The sequence below is a fragment of the Mobula hypostoma genome, chromosome 11, assembly GCF_963921235.1.
Source record: "Mobula hypostoma chromosome 11, sMobHyp1.1, whole genome shotgun sequence".
NCBI classification, from domain to species: Eukaryota; Metazoa; Chordata; class Chondrichthyes; order Myliobatiformes; family Myliobatidae; genus Mobula; species Mobula hypostoma.
The window spans coordinates 104,366,921-104,392,688 of record NC_086107.1 but is presented as its reverse complement, the minus strand read 5'-3'; the positions used below and the strand labels follow the sequence as shown (position 1 = coordinate 104,392,688).

The window sequence follows — 25,768 nt, the reverse complement described above, 5'->3', positions numbered from 1 at the left end:
TGAGGAATGAAAATTAAGAGAGAAGGGGGAGTGGGGAGAAATTAACAGAAGTTAGAGAAATCGATGCTCATGCCACCAAGGTTGGAAGCTACCCAGACAGGATAAGAGGTGCTGTTCCTCCAACATGAAGGTAGCCTCGTTGTGACCGTGAACCCATGTCGGAATGGGAAAGGAAAATAGAATTAAAATGGGTGGCTAATGGGAAATACCACCTTTTGCGGTGGATGGAAACACTATGTGTGCTTTAGAGAAGGGAAAAATAAGGCACAGCCACACGTGGCCCAGTCACACCCTTTATTTCACAAATGCCCATTAATTAAAACACACAATTCTCAAACTTGCATCATATGCTTTAAAAAGTGCTTTACTTTAAAAATCAGATGCTCCACTCTGCCTCACCGTCTCTCAGCAGGGACAATGTGGGTGGTAACCTGAAGGTCCTCAGGCAGAATTTCCACCATTAATTCTTTCTCTAATACTTGTGCACAGGTTCAAAATGATCTTGTAATATCACAGAATATTCTAAAACATTAAAACACCTTGGCACACAGCGACCCAGTCGAAGTATAGGGGGTGGGAAGAAGAGAAAAACAAAACTGGGGCGAATTAGCTGCTTTTAAACTGTGTGCTGCTGCAAGGACACATCTGAACATGAAGGCTTAGGCATCACAGCTGAACAAAACTCAGGTGATCGCCCATCCACAGCATGGACGCCAGCTTGTCCTCCATTACAGTCTTAGCTCAGTGAGGAGAAATCCTGAGAGCTGCCCCTTTAGCTAGTGCAGAGCAAGGAAATGCCTCTCGACTCAACCTGCTGGAACCAGCTGGTAGCAATGAGTGGGACTACACTCCCAGTCAGCAGGAGACAGAAACATAGCAATGTTCAAATGAAGAGAGAAGGGTACAGTGCAGGGTCTGGACTCTAAAATATATTGCTTAACAGGCTCACAGACTTAAAATGATAAATACTCCTGATTAATCGGACTCTGATCTTGCTACCTCGAACAGTGATTTATGGGACAGTCAGGTGTTTGAGGTCACTGTAGCTGCACAACTGGTTCTGGCTGCTTCTCCACAGGGTGGTGGGCAGGCGCTGCCGGTTGGTGTTCTCTGTTGTCCGGTGGCGGTGGTGGTGGCTGGTCACCCTGGTGGCCGGGAGCATGGTCCACTTTCTCTACCTCAGGCTGTACCTGTGCCGGCTCGTTGACTGGAGCTCGGACATCTGAAAGATCCAGAGATGCAACAAGTTGACTCAAAGCAAGACAGCGTGGCGCTGAAAGGATTCTGCTGTGGAGTCGAGCCCCACTCCTGCTGGTGATATTGTGGAAATATATCTGTAACCCTGAAGTCTTATACATTTGTAACTTTTGTAAAATATAATGTGAACAAAATGAAGTCTATGAAATCCCAAGGTGCTTTGCTGGTTTGAATGGGAAAACTTACAAGTTTGAGTGTTTTATGGGAGGAAACTTTTTTTTTAAAAAAAAAATGACAGACAATTTCTTTTAAGGCCACAGAGGATGTTTTGACAACGGAGGTAAACAGGATAGAGCTTCTAAAGAACAAATGTGAAAACAAGGTAAGGATAATGGAGGGATATAATAATATGGAATGGAGTAACCTAATTACTGTTCTTATGTTAAAAAAATGTTTTGGTTGAAGCAAGGTGGAAGCTATTTTTCCTCGGACAAAACTTGGCTGGAAACATACCTTCCCTTGCAAGTAAAATCATAAATGCATTAATAATGTGATCCAGTCTGAATTTGTTGTAGTTTGTTTCTGTCAATTAGAAGACCTAGCTGAATGGTACAAGACATTACTGAGCATTGAACCTTGTTGGATCCAGATGCAGAGGATGCAGGGTGACTTGGATAGGTTGGGTGAGTGGGCAAATTCATGGCAGATACAATTTAATGTGGATAAATGTGAAGTTATCCACTTTGGTGGCATAAATAGGAAAACAGATTATTATCTGAATGGTGGCCGATTAGGAAAAGGGGAGGTGCAACAAGACCTGGGTGTCATTATACACCAGTCATTGAAAGTGGGCATGCAGGTACAGCAGGCGGTGAAAAAGGCGAACGGTATGCTGGCATTTATAGCGAGCGGATTCGAGTACAGGAGCAGGGAGGTACTACTGCAGTTGTACAAGGCCTTGGTGAGACCACACCTGGAGTATTGTGTGCAGTTTTGGTCCCCTAATCTGAGGAAAGACATCCTTGCCATAGAGGAAGTACAACGAAGGTTCACCAGATTGATTCCTGGGATGGCAGGATTTTCATATGAAGAAAGACTGGATGAACTGGGCTTGTACTCGTTGGAATTTAGAAGATTGAGGGGGGATCTGATTGAAACGTATAAGATCCTAAAGGGATTGGACAGGCTAGATGCAGGAAGATTGTTCCCGATGTTGGGGAAGTCCAGAACGAGGGGCCACAGTTTGAGGATAGAGGGGAAGCCTTTTAGGACCGAGATTAGGAAAAACTTCTTCACACAGAGAGTGGTGAATCTGTGGAATTCTCTGCCACAGGAAACAGTTGAGGCCAGTTCATTGGCTATATTTACGAGGGAGTTAGATATGGCCCTTGTGGCTACAGGGGTCAGGAGGTATGGAGGGAAGGCTGGGGCGGGGTTCTGAGTTGGATGATCAGCCATGATCATAATAAATGGCGGTGCAGGCTCGAAGGGCCGAATGGCCTACTCCTGCACCTATTTTCTATGTTTCTATGTTTTGTATGCCAAAGGTTTCTTTGGAAGTCAAGAATGAGGCATGAAACTTGTTGCTGTTGAGTTTTACTAAGTGTTACAAAAGCGAAGAATAGGAAGAAGCAAAAGACAAAGATTCCCGCTGCCGTCTGTACGGAGTTTATACATTCCTCCCGTGACACAGTGGGTTTCCTCCAGGTGCTCCAGTTTCCTCCCACAGTCCAAAGACATACTGGCTGGTAGTTAATGGGTCATTGTAAATTGTCCTGTGATTAGGCAAGGGGATGCTGGGCGCTGCAGCAAGTAGGGGCAGAAGGGCTATCACACTATATCCCAACAAACAAATAAGTAATTAACGAAAATAAAACGACCAAAAGCAGTAATAAGAGATTCCAGTGATAACAATTAACCAATAAGGTAGCCAGGTTCAAGTAATGTGACAGCAGCCACTGAAACCAGGTCTCCAGAAAAATAGAGGTAATTATAACCACTGGAAAACTCACAGAACAGTCACACGGAAGTCGGTGATTATATAAACAAACATGAAGTTAAACTCCAAGATAAATAACAGCTCTGCACCCCAATCCAACGACCTTTAGGTTCACAATAGAAATCAGAACTGTTCAGAAAAAGGTTTAATATCACCGACATATGTTGTGAAATTTGTTGATTTTGTGGTAGCAGGTTCCATGCAATACATCGTAATAGAAAAATCTGAATATATATATATATATATACACATACACACACACATATATATATATATATATATATATATATATATATATATAAATAAAAATATATAAAATAGCTGAATTAAATAAGTAGTGCAAAAATAGAAATAATGAGATAGTATTAATGGGTTCAATGTCCATTCAGAAATTGGATGGCAGAGGGGAAGAAACTGTTCCTGAATCATTGAGTGTGTGTCTTCAGGCTCCATGTACCTCTTCCTGATGCTAACACTGGTGTGTGTTCTCTCGTCTTACCCTTTTTGAAGTCAACAATCATTTCTTTGGTGTTACTGACATCGAATGCAATGTTGTTGCTGCGATACCACTCAACTAACCGGTATATCTCGTTCCTGTACGCCCTCTCGTCTCCATCTGAAATTCTGCCAACAATTCTTGTATCATCAGCAAATTTGTAGATGGCATTTGAGCTGTGCCTAGCTACACAGTCATGGGTGCAGAGAGAGTAGGGCAGTGGGCTAAGCAAAGCGTGAGGTGTGCTAGCGTTGATTGTTAGTGAAGTGGAGATGTCATTTCCAATCTGCACAGACTGTGGTCTTCTGGTTTGGAACTGGAGGATCCATTTGCTGAGGTCCATGTGGTCTGACATAGGCACTCTGGGCCCAATGACCCTCTGTGCACTCAGTTTCCAAGATAAGAAAGATCCTGGCCAGATCGAATGTGACCTATAACCACTGATATTTGCATGTGTTTTTTTTAAATTCACAATTTATCATTAAATGATTATGGATTTGTGGCTATTGCCGACCTCAAGACACCCAGGTGGTTGGCTGTATCATTTCAGAGGGCAGCTAACAGTTGCCCAAGTTCCAATTAGGCCAAAGAAGATTAAAAATATTCACCTTGTGTCACACGTACACCAAAACATGGTGTAGTTTGTGTGAAATCAAATCAGTAAGGATTTGGCTGGGAGCAGCCTGCAAGTGTTGGCATGTCCACAACTGACTAACCCTAATCCGCATGTCTGTGGAACGTGGGAGGAAACCAGAGCACACGGAGGAAACCACACGGTCATGGTGAGAAGGTAGAGACTCTGCACAGACAGTGTTGCGAATTGAACACTGCCACACTAGGTAGGCATCCACTGTGACAGTATTCAGTTCTACGCACTACCATCCTGCACAGGGAAAGCTTTCAACTCCAAGGTATCAAAGGGACAGGATACAACACTGCCGGACAGGCAACATCCTTTTAAAAGGTTGAATGCAGGCGATAAAAATACCGACTGCTTGTTCCTTGCTCACTTTCACAAATCTCCCGCGTGTACTTAGCCTCACCATCAGATCCCCTTACCTGAGCGTGTGTCAGCGGGTTGGAATTTCAGTTCTCCTCCTGGGCCAGAAAGGGGGGCTTTGCCTTTCTGCTGGAATTTCTTCTGTTCCATCTGCTGCAGGGCCTGGAACAAGAAACATAGAAACATAGAAAATAGGTGCAGAGTAGGCCATTCGGCCCTTCGAGCCTGCACCGCCATTTATTATGATCATGGCTGATCATCCAACTCAGAACCCCGCCCCAGCCTTCCCTCCATACCCCCTGACCCCCGTAGCCACAAGGGCCATATCTAACTCCCTCTTAAACATAGCCAATGAACTGGCCTCAACAGTTTGCTGTGGCAGAGAATTCCACAGATTCACCACTCCCTGTGTGAAGAAGTTTTTCCTAATCTCGGTCCTAAAAGGCTTCCCCTCTATCCTCAAACTGTGACCCCTCGTTCTGGACTTCCCCAACATCGGGAACAATCTTCCTGCATCTAGCCTGTCCAATCCCTTTAGGCTCTTATACGTTTCAATCGGATCCCCCCTCAATCTTCTAAATTCCAACGAGTACAAGCCCAGTTCATCCAGTCTTTCTTCATATGAAAGTCCTGCCATCCCAGGAATCAATCTGGTGAACCTTCTTTGTACTCCCTCTATGGCAAGGATGTCTTTTCTCAGATTAGGGGACCAAAACTGCACACAATACTCCAGGTGTGGTCTCACCAAGGCCTGTACAACTGCAGTAGTACCTCCCTGCTCCTGTACTCGAATCCTCTCGCTATAAATGCCAGCATACCATTCGCCTTTTTCACCGCCTGCTGTACCTGCATGCCCACTTTCAATGACTGGTGTATAATGACACCCAGGTCTCGTTGCACCTCCCCTTTTCCTAATCGGCCACCATTCAGATAATAATCTGTTTTCCTATTTTTGCCACCAAAGTGGATAACTTCACATTTATCCACATTAAATTGCATCTGCCATGAGTTTGCCCACTCACCCAACCTATCCAAGTCACCCTGCATCCTCTTAGCATCCTCCTCACTGCTAACACTGCCACCCAGCTTCGTGTCATCCACAAACTTGGAGATGCTGCATTTAATTCCCTCATCCAAGTCATTAATATATATTGTAAAGAACTGGGGTCCCAGCACTGAGCCTTGCGGTACCCCACTAGTCACCGCCTGCCATTCTGAAAAGGTCCCGTTTATTCCCACTCTTTGCTTCCTGTCTGCTAACCAATTCTCCACCCACACCAATACCTTAACCCCAACACCGTGTGCTTTAAGTTTGCACACTAATCTCCTGTGTGGGACCTTGTCAAAAGCCTTTTGAAAATCCAAATATACCACATCCACTGGTTCTCCCCTATCCACTCTACTAGTTACATCCTCAAAAAATTCTATGAGATTCGTCAGACATGATTTTCCTTTCACAAATCCATGCTGACTTTGTCCGATCATTTCACCGCTTTCCAAATGTGCTGTTATCACATCCTTGATAACTGACTCCAGCAGTTTCCCCACCACCGACGTTAGGCAGCAGTCAGGGCGGAGCCATCAGGTGCTGAGAATGTGAAGTAGCAACTGCCATCTCATTTGGAATGGTTGCCACATCGCCACGTTTGGTCAGCAGAAGGCCAAACGGCCAACCAGTAACAGACACACAAACTGCTGGAGGAACTCAGCAAGTTGGGCAGCATCTACGGAGGGGAATAAATAGCCTATGTTTTGGGCCGAGACCCTTCAATCAAGACTGGAAAGGAAGGGGACAGAAGCCAGGATGAGCAGGTGGAGGAAGGGGAGAAGTACAAGCTGGCAGGTGATAGTGAGGAGGGAGGGTGCAGTGACGTGAGAAGCTGGGAAGCCTCCCAGGATCTGGAGCTGACAGTATCAGCAGAGCAGTGGTCTGAATGCTGGCCAATAGTAAGAGGCAGTGGGCACGTGGCCAAGTGTTTAAGGCATTGGACTAGCGACCTGAAGGTCGTGAGTTCGAGCCCCAGCCGAGGGAACGTGTTGTGTCCTTGAGCAAGGCACTTAATCACACATTGCTGTGCGACGACACCGGTGCCAAGCTGTATGGGTCCTAATGCCCTTCCCTAGGACAACATTGGTGTCATGGAGAGGGGAGACTTGCAGCATGGGCAACTGCTGGTCTTCCATACAACCTTGCCCAGGCCTGCGCCCTGGAGAGTGAAGACTTTCCAGGCGCAGATCCATGGTCTCGCAAGACTAACGGATGCCTTTACTTTACTTACTAAGAGGCAGCAACCTCAGAAGTAACAAATACTAATCCCACTTCAGTCCCGTCACCCTTCTACCGATCATCTTCTCACCAGAGGCAACTTGCAGTAGTGACTCTCACTTTGGCAATGCTCATTGCACTGTCTCAGATTGCACGACCATCTCCGTCCAATTCTGTCGTTTTATGCTCAACGATGTATTATTGTGTGTATTATTACCACAGAGGTTTTAAACTGTGAGCCAGGAATTTCATTGCACCCTGGTGTTTACGACAAAACTAACTTGAATCAATTAACCTGCCAACTCACACATATTTCCTCTAGAAGGACCACAACCTTGTCATTGAGTTTGGAAGCTTGCGTGCCTCAATGACCCGGAGAGCTGTTGTCTGGAGCCAGGGCCTTGCGCTTTGGCTCTTGGTAGGGTCACCCATACCAAACAGGTCAAAGGGTAAGAGTAGTCCGCAAGTCCTCCAGGTTCAGGGGGTTCAGCTCAGGACTGGTCAAATAAAGCTGTTACGGAATGGAGATGGAGTTTAATGCTGAAAAATGTGAGGTGCTACATTCTGGTAGGACTAATCAAAATAGGACATACATGGTAAATGGTAGGGCATTAAAGAATGCAGTAGAACAGAGGGATCTAGGAATAATGGTGCATAGTTCCCTGAAGATGGAACCTCGTGTAGATAGGGTGGTGAAGAAAGCTTTTGGTTTGCTGGCCTTTATTAATCAGAGCATTGAGTATAGGAGTTGGGATGTAATGTTGAATTTGTATAAAGCATTGGTAAGGCCAAATCTGGAGTATTGTGTACAGTTCTGGTCACCGAATTATAGGAAAGATGTCAATAAAATTGAGAGAGTACAGAGGAGGTTTACTAAAATGTTGCCTAGGTTTCATCTCCTAAGTTACAAAGGTTGAACAAGTTAGGTCTTTATTCTTTGGAGCGTAGAAGGTTGAGGGGGGACTTGATAGAGGTGTTTAAAATTATGAGGGGGATTGATAGAGTTGACGTGGTTAGACTTTTTCCATTGAGAGTGGGGAAGATTCAAACAAGAGGACATGGGTTGAGAGTTAGAGGACAAAAGTTTAGGGGTAACATGAGGGGGAACTTCTTTACTCAGAGAGTGGTAGCTGTGTGGAACGAGCTTCCAGCAGAAGTGGTTGAGGCAGGTTCGATGTTGTCGTTTAAAGTTAAATTGGATAGATATGTGGACAGAAAAGGAATGGAGGGTTATGGGCTGAGTGCAGGTTGGTGGGACTAGGACAGGGTAAGCGTTCAGCATGGACTAGAAGGGCCGAGATGGCCTGTTTCCGTGCTGTAATTGTTATATGGTTATATGGAAATGACAGTGAAGAATCCTTCCACATCTGAGTGTGACGGTATTCCTGAGTCTCCACCCGGGACTTGCTTGACTGACATTGGTGAGAACTGAGACGAAGCTATTGACACGATGAATGAAGCCAGAGATGGAGGACCTTCATTGCTGACTTAAACACAAGTGAGTTAACGGGCAGTAAATTGCACATATTTGGGGAAGTTGGGAGAATAAAAAAAGGGAACAATTAGAGGGAAGGGGGAAGAACCCACTCAAAGAGCATCAGAGGTCAGGATAGAACCTGGGGAACTGGAGCCTAGACACAGATGCCCCTGTTTCCACCCTCACACCGGGACTCCATGCGTTGGCAGGGTGGGTGGCCCAGGGTGTTTAGTGGCGGCTGTCACCTGTTGGTATTCTTTCTTCTGGACGTCCAGTTCGTTTTGCCTCCGCAGCAGCTCCTCGTGCTCCTTCCTCAGCTCCTCTGCCCTTTGGGAAATCTGAGCCTCCTGCTCGGCCAGCTCCCGCTCGTACTGGCGCAGCTCCTCCTCCGTGTAGATCTGCGTCTCGTCCAGCGTCTGTTCCACAACGAGGCAGGAAGAGGTTCACTGGACAGATAGCACTCACCCACTGACCCAACACATTCACAGTGTGTTCCCATCTCCGTAACCCAAAACAGAGTCATCCCCACTACCACCAAATCCCACACCCACCAGTCTGGTCACCAACACTCCCAACTGATCAATATTAATTGCTTAATCAGCAGGAAAGTTAGCCAGAGTTTGAGTTTATTGTTATTTGTTTGCCACACAGAGAAACGATGCGATAGATTTTCATCTCTATTTATTACTGAGTGGATTTCCCAAAGTGGGAAATTAGACTTCTGCTCTAACGAAAGCACGACCTTCATAACAACATGCACAAATTGCAGGAGGACCTCAGCACACCAGGCAGCATCTATGGAAGAAGTACGATAGTCTGTACTTTTTAAATAGATGCTGTCTGGCCTGCTGAGTTGTTCCAGCATTGTGTGGGTGGTGCTCGGATTTCCAGCGTCTGCAGATTGTCTGTTGTTTATGACCTTCACAACAGCTGGTTCATCTGCTTCGTACTGGCTCCCTCCCAGGCACTGAGGTCAAAGCTGACCCTGGTTTAGGAGGGGTGAGCTCCACACCATATTGAGTCAACCCCCAGCTGTTTGTTTCGGAGTCGGGGGAGCAAGTTAGAATGCTCTGCAGCTGTAAGACAGCTGACAGCTGGGACTATCAGGGAGGCTACTGTGATTGTCATGGACACATTGAGCCAAATGGCCTGTTTCCACACTGTGTGACGCAACTTGGCAGTTTGAGTCAGTGGTGAGGAAGGCAAATGCAATGTTATCGTTCATTTCAAGAGAGCTTGAATACAAGAGCCGGGATGTGATGTTGAGGCTTTATAAGACACTGGTGAGGCCTCACCTTGAGTATTGTGGACAGTTTTCACCTCCTTATCAAAGAAAAGATGTGCTGGCATTGGAGAGGGCCCAGGGGAGGTTCACAAGGATGATTCCGGGAATGGAAGAGTTATCAAATGAGGAACGTTTGATGGCTCTGGGTCTGTACTCGCTGGAATTTAGAAGGACTTGGGGGGGCGGGGAGGGGAAAGAATCTTATTGAAAACTTTCAAATATTGAAAGGCCTAGACAGAGTAGATGTGGAAAGGATGTTTCTCATGGTGAGGGAGTCTAGGACAAGAGGGCACAGCCTCAGGATAGAAGGGCGTCCATTTAAAGTAGAGATGCAGTGAAATTTCTTTAGCCAGAGGGTGGTGAATTTGTTACCACAGGCAGCAGTGGAGTCTTGGTCATTGGGTATATTTAAGACAGAGATTGACAGGTTCTTGATTGGACATGGCATCAAACGTTACGGGGAGAAGGCTGGGGAATAGGGTCGAGGAGGGGAAAAAGGATCAGCCATGATTGAATGGTGGAGCAGACTCGATGGGCCAAATGGGTTAATTCTGCTCCCATGTCTTCTGGACTCCCAAGTCAACATGGCCCACAATCAACACCAGCCACTCTCCCAACCCATCCACACTCAGAGTAAATCCAACATACAGGATTACCAGTCAGATGATCCCACACCATTCCTCACTGCTACAATGGCCAGTGCTTTGCCACCACCCCCTTGTCCCTCCCTCTCTCCCGACAGTCACAAACTGACCTCCCACTCCTCTGGCTCCAGGAACTCTTTCTTCTCTGTCGATTTCAGGAATTCATCCAGGGTGACCAACCGATCTTTGTTGGTGTCAACCTGCCGAGCAAGAAAATAGTCACGTGCGGTTACGCTGGTCCATTCTGGGGTCACCACTCCAGGGTTTTTAAAACAGGAGTCCCCAACCTTTTTTGCACTGCGGACCGGCCGACCGGGGGGGTGGGGGGGTCAAGTAGGTTTAAACTCACCTCAACATGTCTTTTACAGTTAGGGTTGCCAACTCTCTCACTCCCAAATAAGGAACAAAAGTAGCAGTCAAATCCCGGGACACTTATGTTTACCCCGAGAAAAACTACCATGACCATGAAGCCTTGCGTGGGCACCTGTGTGCACATGTGGGTACGTGCTGATTTTTTTCCACAAATCGGTTTTGGCTTAATCTTCTCAACTATACTGTACATACATTATTTTCACTTTATATAGGCTGTGTATTTATCATATCATCTCTGCTTTTACTATATCTTAGTGATATTTTAGGTTTTATGTGTTATTTGGTATGATTTGGTAGGTTAGTTTTTGGGTCTGAGAACGCTCACAAATTTTCCCCCTATGAAGTAATGGTAATTGCTTCTTTGCTTTACCCCATTTCGGCATGAAAGGTTTCATAGGAACGCTCTACCTTAGCGGGGGGAAATACGGGGCAAAGGCGGTCCCGTATGGGACAAACCATTTTAGCCCAACAGAATGTCCCAGCTAATACGGGTCAAGTTCAACAGTGCATGACAGGGAATGAGGAAAGGTGCAGCTGACTCATACCGTTTCCTCGCGGCCCGGTTGCACATGCTTTGCGGCCCGGTGGTTGGGGACCACTGTTTTAAAAGGCAGAGAGCGGTCAGGACATGGTTTCGCTGTGGGAAATCAGGTGGAGGAGCTACTTTTAAAATAGATGCACCTTCAACATTAGGAAAAATGACAGGGCGAGAGGGAGGCCGAGGGATACAAACACTCACATAGCAACATTACCAAAACTGAGCGGTCTTCTTCTGCACTTCAGTAATAATGAGGATACATTAGGAGGCTATGAAGAAGTGGTGGATTGAGTAGAAGAGGCTTGTAATCTCTGGATTAGATGAATAAGACATAACCCAACTGCAGTATGTACAGTTGACAGGGCCAGTGTTGACACCCCATCATCACTGGCTGGCAAGTCTAGAACTAGTGGGCATTGAAGATCGAGGTGAGGAGAAAGTAGCTTGCTCAAAATGCTATATCTCTCAGAAACTAAGTCTAAGGGCTGTGGATGTTTGGTTCTTAGCCTGAGATTTATAAATTTGTGTAGACCAAGGAATTACAGCATCTTCCAAGCCCACCGGTCCTAACTAGGACCAGGACAGCAAAAAGTATGGGGAATATCACTACCTGGAAGCTGCTCTCCAAACCACACACCACCCTGACTTGGAAATATATCACCGTCCATGGTGGGACACCAGAAACCTGATTGGCTGAGGACCAGCCAATCAGGAGGAACAGACGATAGGGGTGTTTATACCACCAGACTAGACATGCCTAGCCATCATCCCTGATGAAGACGGGGGAGTATGTCATCGAAACATCCGCTTAAATTGAAATTTGCACCCGGCTGGAAGTCTGAGAAGAGTTTATGCAGTATCACCGTCCGTCCCTTCACTGTCACTCGGTCAAAACCTCCCCGAGAGCACTGTGGGGACACCCACACCTCAGGAACAGCAGCGGTTCAAGAGGGCAGCTCACTGCCACCTTCCCAGGGATGGAGAATTAGATGCTGGCACAGCCTGCAAAGCCCATATCCATGAATAAAAACTTTAAAAATATAAAACTGGGTAAAGAGGATGCAAGATACAGAATTAGCCACAATCTTTTTGAATTGTGGAGTGGGCCCCCTTCGGGAAGAACTCATGTTTGATTTAAGATCCCATCAAATTCACCTAATTATGCTAAATGTAGGGTATACCCTCAAGGGACCAGACTCCCGTACTCTAGCGAAGGAGCGATTATAACATTATACTAGGTAAAAATTAGACAGTAAGGAGCAGTGCCAGATTTCATCTCTCAGGCTTGGCTCCTGCTTTCCTGAGCCCAAGACGTCACTTACCTCGTTCATCACGTGCTCCCTCATCCGCAGCCGCTCCTCTTCCATCTCTATCATGTCGTCCTCCTCGTTCTTGGGATCGTAGACTTTCTCCAGCTTCGTGTGCAGGGCAGGGAGGGGGCATGGTGGGTGATGTAAAAGGAAGTTTTATTAATTTTTCTTTTTTTTAAAAACAGGAATCTGATGCTGCATACAACTGAGAGATGAACAGCTAATACCGCTCACTTCAGCCACCTTCCTTCGGCCCCCAAAAACACTTTAAGAGCAAGTGAGGAGCACATTCTATAATTGATGGTCTGAAGTCTATTAGGATTCCTGATAGTTGACCAGTCCAACCGGAGATGCTGCCTATCCACGACAGGATTTACTCTTTAAAATAGTGAAGTGAATGGCACCACCCATTCAATAGGCCACTAGGTGGCGCTGCAGTTACGTTACTGAGCAAGTCCTCCAGAAACCTGGACTAACGATCAAGAGTTCAAACCCCACCAGGGTGCCAGCAAATTTATTTATTTATTGGGATACAGCATGGAGAAGACTCCTAAACTCCCCCACCCTTGATTTAACCCTAGCCTAATCACAGGGCAATTTACAATGACCAATTAACCAACCAACTGGTTAGTCTTTGGACTGAGTGAGGAAATCTATGCAGTCACAGAGAGAACGTACAAAGCCCTTATAGGCACCAACAGGAAATGAACCCAGGTCACCTGTACTGTAAAGCGTTGTGCTAACCACTATGGTACCCTGAGCCCTAATTTAAATTCAGTTAATAATCTGGAGTTTGGAGAATTGTGACATGGTTTCAAAAATACTAAACTGCCCGGGTTCACTAATATTGGGGAGGGAGCCCGTTACCTTCACATGGGCTGGACTGAGTGTGACTCCTGACACACTCTACGTCACTGACTCTTCAGTGAAATGGCTGAGCGAGTTGCTCAGCTCAGGTACAACTAAAGAGAGGCAAAGATTTGCCAAAATGAACAGACATGCAAAAATAAATTGTGGAAGGAGACTCTGGGAAGTTGCGGGGTGGGTTGGAGGGCACTGGCAAGCAAATGGAGAGAGAGTGCTGAAGTGCACCAGTCCGCCTGCAGAGAAATGTATCTTAGCCATGGTCTCTCAAACCACGGTCCGCAGGGCTCGACACGTACTTTCTGAGTCACCGTCCGGTCATCCTGTCAATGAGCTAAGGCTTTAAGTCAGGAGACAAAGTTGTGGGAGGTGTGCAGTTCTCACCGATCACACACCAGAGTCAACGAGCAATGTCCTGGCGATCTTTAAACTCACCTCTTTTGTAAACAGAGCCTCAAGCTCTTGTTCATCCAACACACCGTCACCGTTCGTATCTGCAAAAGGAGGCGTGCAGTTAGATTCATGAGCAGAGCAGGCGGTGTTGGTTTAAAACAGGGCACAGGAGGGTTGGAGAAGTAACGGACAGAAGCAGGGCTCAGGGAGAGTATTAGGATAGGGAAGGAGGTAAGGGGTTAGGGGTTTTCACAGAAAGATTCTGGCAGATAGAAGAGAGGCATTGGGAGAGGGTCTTCACCAAAGTTCTGGGAGGTGGAGTATGGAAGGGGTAAAGGTCACAGTAAGGAAGAGTGATGGGGTGGGGGGGAGGAGGCTGCATAGTGAGATCCATGCAGGAATGACCGAGAGGGGTCCATGAATCGCCAGAGAAGAGTGGAAGTACAGAGCGTTGGCTGGGAAGGAGCCTGGCCACAAAGAGGTGGCTGGGATGAGTTGGGGAGGCCCGCAATGCTTACCGTGCAGCTTAAAGAAGGTCTTTGGATTGAACTCGTTGGGGTCAAGGCCGTCCGTTTCCTCCCACACCTCTTTCAGCTGGTCCCGGCTCCCCTGTCACAAAGGCAAAAGCAGAGGTCACCCAAGACAGTGCTCAAAGCTTCCTGCTAACCCTTCATTTCACATCCCTGATCACAGCAATCCCATAGGGGCCCAGAAGGACGTGAAAAGAGAAGTGTAGCGTAGAAGGTATTACAAGTTAATGACTGAAGAACTTAAACTGAGTATTAACACCGCTTGCACAGACGCTCTGAAATTTTGAACGCGGTAGCAGAAGCTGGGAATTACAATAATCGTCTGATCACAAGCTAGGTTCTAGAAGGACCAAAGGACGACTCTCTCACTCTCTCCCCCGCCCAGGTCAAAGGTACAAGCCACCCCATTCCTGGCTACTGGTCACCCATTGCTCTCACCGGCACGTTGACCTTCGGATGTTCCTTGTGTTTCTGCTTCAGTTGCTGGAACCGGGCCTCCTCCGCTTTGCGCTTCTCCTCGTCGAGAGATTTCAGGTACTCCCGCCGCTCGTGCTCCTTCAACATCTCGTACCGTTTGAACTCGTCATGGTGGGCTTGGTCGTAGTGCTCCAGGTCCTTGGTAGCCTGCAGATCCAGAGTGGTACTGTGTCACTGCGCAGTCGACAGAGTATTGTCTATTGTCCCTGCTCAAGGCCCACAACTAAAGTCACATCCCACCCCTGCCCCGGTCACTGCTTAACCCTGCCCCACTGATCCACAATCTCAGAAATCACTGCAGGAACTCAGCAGGCCAGGCAGCATCAATGGAAAAGAGTAAACAGTCAATGTTTCGGGCCGAGACCCTTCTTCAGGACTGAGGGGGAAGAGGGGAGATGCCCGAATTAAATAGGGTGGGGGGGAGGGGAAAAGAGGTTAGCTGGTAGGTGAAGACAGGTGAGTGGGCAAGGTCAAGGCTGCTAGCAGAGGAGAGCAGACAATAGGGGAAAGAGAAGGAGGAGGGGACCCAAGGGGAAGCAACAGGCAGGTGAGAAGTAGTAAAAAGGTCAGAATGGGGAATGGAGGAAGGGGGAGAGGGGAGGGGGGAGATTTTTGTTCACTGGAAGGAGAATTGATATTCATACCATCAGGTTGGAGGCTACCTAGACGGAATACAAGGTGTTGCTCCTCCACCCTGAGGGTGGCTTCATCTTAGCACAGGGGAGGCCGTGGATTGACACGTCAGAACGGGAATGGGAATTGGAGTTAAAACGTTTGGCTACTGGGACGTCTCACTCGTGACGAAGGTACCTAATGTCACTAAGCTGCAAAGAGTGCAGAGGAGACTTGCTACAATGCGGCCAGTACTCAACAGACTGAGTTACGGAGTGAGATCGAACAGGTTGGGACTGCTTTCCAAAGTATAAAATGAAGGATGAACCTGTCAAAGTGCATAAGATAACGAGGGGCATAGATAGTGAAAGCACTCGGTGTTTTTCCCCCTAGGGTAAGGTAATCAAAAACTAGAGGGCATCGGTTTAGGGTGAGAGAGAAGAGATTTAAGTAGGAACTTGAGAAACATCTTTTCCATCCAGAGGATGGCTAGTACACGGAAGAAGCTTTCAGGGAAAGTAGTTGAGGGAGACACATTAACATTTACGATGTACTTGGATAGGAAAGGTTTAGATCAGGGGCTCCCAACCCATTTTTATGCCATGGACCAATACCATTAAGCAAAGATTCCGTGGATCCAGATTGGGAACTCCTGGTTTAGATGGAAAAGGCCAAATGGATCCGGCTTAGATGGGAATCTTGGCCAGCAGGGGAAGTTGGGCCGAGGGGCTCATTTTCCGTTCGACTGCCTCAGCCACAGCCGTACTCTCAACTCCACAGTCACCTTCCCTTTCAGGATGTGGACTCTGAGCTGGGCAGCACTGCCAGTGATTTTCTCACTGGGATTCCCAGCGGCAACAGAGCCCCCATCCCCCTGGAACACTGCATACCCACCGCTTGGATCAGTAGCTCCAGGTCGCGAGCCTCAAAGGTCTGGGCGTTCTTCGGGTCCAGATGTTCAATCTGCTTCAGCAGGTTTAGGTGATCAATCTGCACATCTGGCGGGAGGTGAGGGAACATGAGTGAATACAGAGACTGATAAGTCAGCCAGATTTAATTCTGTATGATTTACTCTCTCATTTACGGATTTTAAAAACAGGCAGTGAGTTACCGTGCTCTCATAATTCACTCCCACCAGTGGCCTGGTAAAGCGACCCAGTCCTCCCCACCCTAACAGCAGCTAAACAATACTCCAGTTAATGCACAAAAAGGCCATTACTCTCTCCTTGCTCAGCGTCCATCTTCGCCTTGATTAGCATCCGCAGTCTGGACACCTCCTGCCGCTTTAACTCATCCAGCTTGGTTCGGATGTGGTGACTGACAAAATCCAGCTCCGTGCTCAGCTTTCCGCTCTGGAGAAGAGACCAGCAGCGCTTCAGTGACGAGGGAATCATCACCCCCACCAACTTAGATCCCGGCATCCCGCTCGCACTTCACAGTCGGGCCCAACATCAGCAGTTCCCTAACACCATTTCCGCACCAACCTAAATGTGCTGCCCAGATGCATGTGACCCCATGTATTGGCCCAATATCCTGCTTCCAACTTCCCTGGCTTCTACAGGACCCCAACACCTTACTGTACCGGCAGTCCTACCCCAACTCAAGAAGCCGACACTCTGCCCATGGCTCTCCTTCCAAATACTGGGGCACCTTCCAACATCACAAGACCCACTCTGGGTCTTGACACAGTGGTGTCAAGAAAACAACCTCTCCCCCAATGTCGCAAAGACAAAGGAGCTGGTTGTGAACTACAGGAGGAATGGACACAGGCCAGCCTCTATTGACATCAATGGATCTGGGGTTGAGAGGGTGAACAGATTTAAGTTCCTCTGTATACACATCACTGAGGCCCTCACTTGGTCTGTACATACCAGTTGTGTGGTGAAAAAAGCACAACAGTGCCCCTTTCACCTCAGACGGTTGAAGAAGTTTGGTTTGAGTCCCCAAATCCTAAGGAGTTTCTACAGGGGCCCAATTGAGAGCATCCTGACTGGCTGCATCACTGCCCGGTATGGGAACTGTACTTCGCTCAACCACAAGACTCTGCAGAGAGTGGTGCGGACAGCCCAGTGCATCTGTGGATTTGAACTTCCCACTATTCAGGACATTTACAGTGACAGGTGCATAAAAAGGGCCGAAGGATCATTGGGGACCCAACTCACCACAACCACAAACTGTTCCAGCTGCTACCATCTGGGAAACGGTACCACAGCATTAAAGCCAGGATCAACAGGCTCCCGGACAGCTTCTCCCACCAGGCCATCTCACCGATTAATTCACCCTGACAATTGTATTTCTACACTATATTGACTGTCCTCTTGTACATCTTACTGTACACACTATCTGTTAAAAGTTACTATAATTTGCACATCGCACATTCAGACAGGGACGCAACATCAAAATTTTTTATCCTTGTGTATGTGCAGGATGTAAGAAATAAAGTCAATTCAATTCAATGACCAATACCAAGGCCCCCAGCCACAATACTCTAATGTAGATTTCCATTTGCAATTTGACCTTCATTTTCAGAATCCAAATTTCCCTGGGTGTGACTCTCCTTCTCTCTCTAAATCATCTTCATTGACACTTTCCCTTCAATTCACCCATCCCTCAGACGACTCCACTGGATTATTCCTGGCCTAATCAATACCCAGGCTTCCTGCTCCCTCCTGACCTGTTTCTCAGATATCAGAGTTTGGATCCAGGGTCCAAATCCCCCTCCACCCCACTCACACGCCGATCCAGTTCACCCTCTTGCTGACCTTAATATCTTCCACATTGGCCGTCTGCAGCTTCTCGCGGAAGTGGGCATCGTTCTCCAGGATGTCGATCACTTCGCGGAGGTAGCGATCATAGTACAAGCCCGTGTCCTGCAACAGAGCAAGTGGATAATCAGATCACACTGCTGGATTAGAGCCAAGGGCACGACATGAAGTTAAGAAACCCAGCAGCAATATTTGTTGTTGATAGTGAAGTAGGTTATCATAGATTACAGGGAGATCTTGATGAGTTAGGCCAGTGGAACGACGAATGGCAAGCGGATTTCAATACAGGTAAGAATAAGGTGATATACTTGTTTTTTTTTATTTATTCATTTACGGGATGTGGGCATTGCCAGTTAAGCCACCATTTATTGGCCATCACTAGTTGCCCTTGAGAAAGTGGTGTTGAGCTGCCTTCTTGAACCACTGAGGTGTAGGTACACCCACAGTGCTGTTAAGGAGGGAATTCCATGATTTTGTCCCAGCGACAATGAAGGAACTGTGACCGAAACTAGAAGGCATAGTTTAAAGGAGAAAGACTTAAAACGATCCTTAAAGGGGCAATTTCTTCACGCACAGGACGTTGAGTACATTGAATGAACTGCCAGAGGAAGTGTTGTAGCAGATTAAAAACTGCTTGGATAGGTGTTCAGAGGGGTGGGGCAGACAGATCTGGGCCGAATACAGGAAATTGGGACCAGTGTGGATTCAGGGCCTGAATCCGGCTGTAACTTTCTATGACTAATTCAGCTTTTTGAGGAGGTGACAAAACATGCTGAAGCCAGAACAATGGGTGTGGTGTTTTCATGCAGTGTTTTACAAGGTTTCCCATGGTAGGCTCATCCAGAAAGTCATGAGACATGGCTCCATGGAAACTTGGTGGCGTGGATTTGGAATCGGCTTCCTCACAGAAGGCAGAGGATGGTGACTAGTGGTGCTCCGCAGGGATCTGTTCTGGGACCCCTGCTCTTTGAGACTTTTGGATGATGAAGTAGAGAGGTGGGTTAATAAGCTTGCAAGGGACACGATGGCTGGAGGTGTCGTGGATAGTGTAGAAGGTTGTGATAGACAGGATGCAGAGTTGGGTAGAGAAGTGGCAGATGGAGATCAAACAGGAAAGTGTAAATTGATACACTTGGAAGACCAAACTTGAAGGCAGAATCAAATATTAATGGCAAGATTTTTAGCAGTGTGGAGGAACAGAGGGATCCCTCAAAGTTGCCATGCAAGTTGATAGGGTGGTTAAAAAGGCATATATTCTGCTGCCTTCATTAGTTAGGGGACTGATTTCAAGGACTGTGAGGTTACGGATTACAGTTTTACAGAGTTGCAAAACTACCTCACACCTTTTGAACTCAGAGGAGAATATTGTGCATAGTTCTTTTCTCCTCACTATCAAGGAGACATGTAGAAATTTTAGAAACGGTGCAAAGGAGATTTATCAGAATGCTGCCTGGATGACAGAACATGTTTTATGAGGAAAGGCTGGGTGAGCTGAAGTTTTTCTCTTTGCAGCCAAGGAGGATGACAGGTGACTTGATAGAGGCATACAAGATCATGAGGAGCACAGATAGAGTGGACAGCTAGCAGCTTTCTCCACAGGACGCCAATAGCCAATACCCAAGATGACTAGAGGAAAGTTTAAGGGAAATGTCAGAAGTAGTAGGTGCTTCGAACGCACTGTGAAAAGTGGAGGTAAAGGCTGATACTTAAGACTTAAATAGGCATGTGGATGTAAGAAAAATGTAGGATTACGGGCTGTGTAGGAGGGAAGGGTTAGGTTGATTGTGGAGCAAGTTTATAGAGCTCGGCACAACACGGTGAGCCAAAGAACCCATACCATTTTCCATTTTGTTCACCAGGCCATTGACTGTGAATTCCATGCCCTGTGAATGCAACTCTGAATGGAATCATGTTAATTTTGATATACTTTTAGAAAACAGAAGGCCCAGAACAACTTAAGAATGTGTCATGGGTGTGGCAGCAGTGATTATGGTGGAAGGGAAGACAGAGAGAGTCAACATGTTGTGACTCTCTCTGTGTAATGTTGGCGGGAGGAGAGTGAGCAGTGCGCCTGCACGTGCGCAGCCCTCCGGTGAAAAATTATATCGTATCTGTTAAATAGGGGCCGTGGACAATTCTGATTTGATGGAGAATGGACGTGAAAGCACAGAGGAACATCTGGAGAAATTTCTGAAACGCTCGTTCGCTGCTGTCATTACTGCGTGGTCGGGAATCTTTCGGAGGGTAGGCCTCAAAGTCCCCGGCTTTGCCTGCTGTTGGCGACCAACGTTGAGGTCGAATCGTTCGGATAGAGATGGTGCTCAGTACTCGGTGTTGGACAGCTGATCAGAGCTCGAAGTTTTCGGATGACTCAGAGTCGGACTGTGGTCGGCATGGCAGGGAGAGTTTTCTTCCTTCTCCCATCTGCGTGAGATGTGGGACATTTGAGAGACTTTGAACTTTACTGTGCTCATGGACTTCTTCAAGTTATGGTATTGTTGCACTGTTGTAACTATATGTTATAATTATGTGGTTTTGTCAGTTTTTTCAGTCTTGGTCTGTCCTATGTTTTGTGTTATCACACCGGAGGAAATACTGTATGATTTCTTAATGCATGCATTACTAAATGACAATAAAAGAGGACTGTGTGTCCTCATAATCTGAATGATGTCCTCCCACTGGACTTCACCATCCCCATATAAAGGAACAGTGAGCTGTGCATCAAATTCTACAGAAAACTCCACGTTAAATGGCACAGCTGATGACCTAGTGAGATAAGAAGAGTCAAACAACAGGCAAAACTACAGTAGATTGGTGTCCATATAGACGACTGCAAGATCGTCTGCTTTGATCCAAGATGACAGCTGGACGGAATACAAGATGCTACTAGAAGATACCAGGACTGAGAGCGATGCTTTGAAAGAAAGCAATTTCTCAAAAGAAAATTCACTTGTGAAAGATTAAAAAGTGATCTTATCAATGTGTTGATAAGTTTACTGGGTAGATGGATGCGATCAAACTGGCTGTGACCAAACTAGTGAATGTCCTGGATCTTGTTAAGTAGAAAGAAATTCCCTCAAGTGAAGGGAACAAAAATTTGCAATTCTTTACTTAACTCCCCTAAAAATAATGGGGCATTATTTCCATCATCTTTTAAGGAGAACCATGACCTTCCGCAAGTGGAAAGAAAAAGGTTTAAATGGGCTCCTCCTTACTTCTAAATCTTTCTTTATTCTCCCACAAGAGGAAACATCCTCTTCACTCCATCCCGTTAAAACTCCTGTATGATTCAATTACTGCCCCACTTTTCTCAATTCCAGTAGATACCAAGCTATACTGTCCCAATTTTTCCTTAGAAGACAACTCATTCATTTCAGGAATGGGTATTGTAAACCTTCTCGGATTTCTGCATGACAATGCAGATGAAGGGTTTTGACCTGAAACACTGACTGTCTGCTTCCTTCCACCGACGCTGCCTAACCCAGCGAGTTCCTCCTGCAGAATGCTTGTATGCTCCAGGTTCCACCACCTGCATTCTTTCCCAAGTTATTCGTATGAACTATCAAAAGCTGAGGCCTCAGCACAAATTCCTGAGGGAGAGTGCTTGTTAGATTTTGCCAACCAGTGAAAGGTCAATTTATGCATACGATGTTTCCTGTCAGCCAGCCAATCATTCCCATTAGGTTCCATTCTCACGCCAAGAGTACTTTTGCACAGTACTGTATTTGTCAAAGTGGAGCAGAGAGAGTGTTTATAAATCTGGTGGGTGTTGGGTTGATGAGGGTGGAGTGGGACAGGTGGCAGAGGGGCGGGGATAGCATGAGTGCAGATACACCCAGGCCAGTAGACACCAGGCAAAGTCATTTGATTCCAAACAATTGGTTTATTGATCCCTACAGAATGTCACTCTGGTGCTTCCTGCTCCCTCCCCTCTCTTTTTCCCAAAAATGATTCCCTCTCCCTACCCCCTTCCCACTTTCAGTCCACAATACCCATATCGGTATCAGGTTTATCAACACTCACACGTCATGAAATTTGTTTCTTTCTGCAGCAGCAGTACAGTGCAATACATAAAATTACTACAGTACTGTGCAAAAGTCTTAGGCACCCTAGCTATATATATGTGCCTATGATTGATCCCTATCACAAAATTTTGCTGATTTTGCTTGATTACCTTGAACTTAAAAAGTGTCTAAACTTTACCCTATGATACACATTAAGCTAACTGGCCTGTATTCTCCTGTTTTACTCTCTCTCCCTTAGAACTAAGTGACTGTGCTCGCTACTTTACAATCTAATTGAACTTTCGCTGATTCTAGGAAAATTTGGAAAATTAAAACCAACCTGTCTATTAGCCACAAACAAAAGAAAATCTACAGATGCCGGAAATCCAAGCAACACACACAAAATGCTGGAGGAACTCAGCAGGCCAGGTAGCACCTAAGGAAAAAGAGTAGGGTTGACATTTTGGGCCGAAACACTTCGGCAGGACTAGAGAAAGAAAGCAGGAGTAGGATTAAAAGGCGGGAGAGGGGAAAGAGAAACACAAGGTGACAGGTGAAACCTGAAGGGGGAGGGATGAAGTAAAGAGCTGGGAAGTTGATTGGTGAAAGAGATCCAGGGCTGGAGAAGGGGGAGTCTGATAGAAAAGGACAGAAGGCCATGGAAGAAAGAAAAGGCGGAGGAGCACCAGAGGGAGGTGATGGGCGGGCAAGGAGATAAGGTGAGGGGGGGAGAAGGGGATGGAGAATGATGAAGGGGGGTGGGGGGGCATTACCAAGTAGAAGTTCAAGAAATCGATGCCATAGCCATCAGGCTGAAGGCTACCCAGACGTAATACAAGGCGTCGTTCCTCCAGTCTAAGTGTGGCCTCATCACGACAGCAGAGGCCATGGAGAGATATATTGGACTAGGAATGGGAAATGGAATTAAAATGGGTGGTCACTGGGAGATCTCACTTTTTCTGATGGACGGAGTGTAGGTGCTTAGCAAAGTGGTCTCCCAATCTATGTTGGGTCTCACCGATATACAGGAGGCCACACCGGGAGCACTGGACACAGTATATGACCCCCCCCCCCCCCAACAGACTCACAGGTGAGGTCTGTCTACTAGCCATTTTTAAAAATATTTAAGGCATTAGGATGAGGACGGTAGGGATGCAGACTTGTAGCTCCAGCAATTTGCTCACTGCCATTGACAATTTCCTCAGTTTTTACCTCCTTATTCTACTGATTACATCTCTGATGTGACGAAAGACCAAGTTATCAGAAGATTGATGCTAATGAAAGAGATAAGTGAGACAATGGAGCAGCATTCGGAAATGTTAATGAAAGACGAGAGAGATTAACGAAAAGAGACACAGTTCCAAGTATTGTCAGACTGGTTGCTTTGAACCTGAACTGTCTGAAGTTTGATGGACAGGCGATACCCCAGCAGGGGGATAAAAGGACCAGGTTTGCTAAGGCAAGACAGTCACCACGAGATCACAAGATAACGAGACCCTGGAAGTGCGGTGTGGCCCCACAAGTTGGCGGAAGTTTGGAGGTCTGGTCGCGGAACCGACCATAGACGCACAGGTGAAAAGGTACGATCGGCGGGAACCTGGAGTGTGTGTCCGCCCTTGCCTGGGTGCCAGGTTCACCGCGGAAGAACGATTGTATCCGGAACGGAGAGGTCACAGTCGGTGACCTCAGAAGACATTAAAAGAGCTCGCCCGAAAGCTAACTGCGAGGAACATCAAAGGTCTGTTTGAATCGAAAATTTGCATATTCGCTCTCTCTCTCCAACGGCACAACAGCGATTACTGCGAACTGTACTAAGCTGAACTGAACTCTGCGTCACTTGAGACTGATCATTTTACCCCTAGACTGCGATAGAGCTTGTTTGATTCCTATTATCCTAGTTCTGTGTATCTGTGTGTTTTATCAGTGCTAGCCTGTTGCATTTATATCCTTACGATTAGAGTACCATGTTACTTATTTCTTTAATAAAACTTTCTTAGTTCCAGTAATCCAGACTCCAACTAAGTGGTCCATTTCTGCTGGTTTGGCAACCCAGTTACAGGGTACGTAACACTGAGATTTGTTTTTGTTCTCTAAAGCAGGGTTTCCCAACCTTCTTTTAATGCCATGAATCAAGACCATTAAGAAAGGGGTCCGTGGATCTCGGGTTATGAACCCCTGTTCAAGAGTGACGAATGCAAAAACACCTCCTCATCTGTCATCTTTTTAATTTATTGAGATCTAGCACGGAATAGACCCTTCCGGCCACACCGTCCGGCAGTCCCCTGATCTAACCCTTGCCTACTCATGGGACAAGTTACAATGACCAATTAACCTACCAACCAGTAGGTCTTTGGACTGAGGGAGGAAAGCGGAGTATCCGGAGGAAATCCACGCGGTCACGGGGAGAACATACAAGCTCCTTACAGGCAGCGGCGGGAATTGAACCCAGGTCGCCTGTACTGTAAAGCGGTGTGCTAACCACTAGGCTACTGTGCTGTCCCTCTCGTTGTTTTCCATTAACAATTTCTCAGACTCACTCTCTATAGGACCAAATTTAAAGATCTACAGAAACTCTTAATAACCATTTACAAGCATGTTTTGCTGTTTTCCATATTCTACTCTATCTCCTAGTCCGTCACCTGCCTTTGCACAAACTTTTCAAAGTATTAAACTACCCTGAGCATTTCCGGATAATGACAGTGGCAGATACTTTGTCATTAGAAAGTATATATTGTACGTTATGAAGATCCTCGCTGTGCCAAGTGATTTCTTGCCGTTATTATTTCTCATCTCCCCACAAACCACTTCTTCATTTGGTTTCGTGAAGTTGGATTATCACCCTCTACTGCCCTAGGTCGTTTATTACTGCGCAAAGCCACTCCTCTACAGCTTCTTCGCTTCATAGCCTTGTATGTCAACGTTCAATATCCTGCAGCCACGTCTCTGTATTGGCTATCAGATCAGATTTATTTTCAGTTATACTTGGGTAACTAAGCTACACTTCTGCTGTATCTGTTTTGTTCCAAATGTTACATCAATTTCAAAACTCTTTTTTGGAAAAAAAAACCTTTAGCCTTATCTGATGACCTATCTTTTGTCTAGCTCTTCCTGCCACAGTCCGTCATTTCCTTTTATTATGTCTTCCTCTCCAGCCTCGTCACTATTCCCACAGCTTAAGAGTTCAAAGATGATCAGTAAGACACTCAAAGTAAATATTGGTGAAACGCATTTTAGTTTTACACCTGGAATGGATTGGCTGATGGGATTCAATCATGGCTTTAAAACGTGAGGAAAAAGATGCACAACTTGGGGGAAGAGGATTGGAATTCACAGTATTGCCCCTGCTGATTGCAGGTATGGCCGGGATTAATGGTTCAAACGGTTTCATTTAATCAGGGAATGTACACAGTATACAACCTGAAATTCCTGCTCTTCACAGACATCCACAAAAAACAGAACAGATGACAGTAAAAAACGTTAGAACCCAAAGCACAAGCAGCAGAACATCAACACTCTCCCTCGCCGTCTTGTTTCAGCAA

The 25,768-nt window shown here is 46.4% G+C and overlaps 1 protein-coding gene across 2 annotated transcripts in view; it reads right to left on the bottom strand.

Annotated features, from left to right (window-relative positions):
• Positions 1 to 280: 280 nt before the first annotated feature.
• Positions 281 to 25,768, bottom strand: part of LOC134354052 (nucleobindin-2-like) — a 28,051-nt gene continuing 2,563 nt past the window's right edge. For both annotated transcript variants that reach the window (XM_063062762.1, XM_063062763.1), the window contains exons 3-13: positions 18,223 to 18,330; positions 16,680 to 16,812; positions 16,355 to 16,458; positions 14,810 to 14,995; positions 14,360 to 14,450; positions 13,884 to 13,942; positions 12,597 to 12,689; positions 10,475 to 10,564; positions 8,681 to 8,851; positions 4,752 to 4,854; positions 281 to 1,222 (exon numbers count right to left, since the gene is read on the bottom strand). In XM_063062762.1, coding sequence (XP_062918832.1) covers positions 1,038 to 1,222; positions 4,752 to 4,854; positions 8,681 to 8,851; positions 10,475 to 10,564; positions 12,597 to 12,689; positions 13,884 to 13,942; positions 14,360 to 14,450; positions 14,810 to 14,995; positions 16,355 to 16,458; positions 16,680 to 16,812; positions 18,223 to 18,330 — 1,323 coding nt within the window. In that variant the 3' untranslated portion in view covers positions 281 to 1,037. The remainder of the gene's footprint in view (positions 1,223 to 4,751; positions 4,855 to 8,680; positions 8,852 to 10,474; positions 10,565 to 12,596; positions 12,690 to 13,883; positions 13,943 to 14,359; positions 14,451 to 14,809; positions 14,996 to 16,354; positions 16,459 to 16,679; positions 16,813 to 18,222; positions 18,331 to 25,768) is intronic.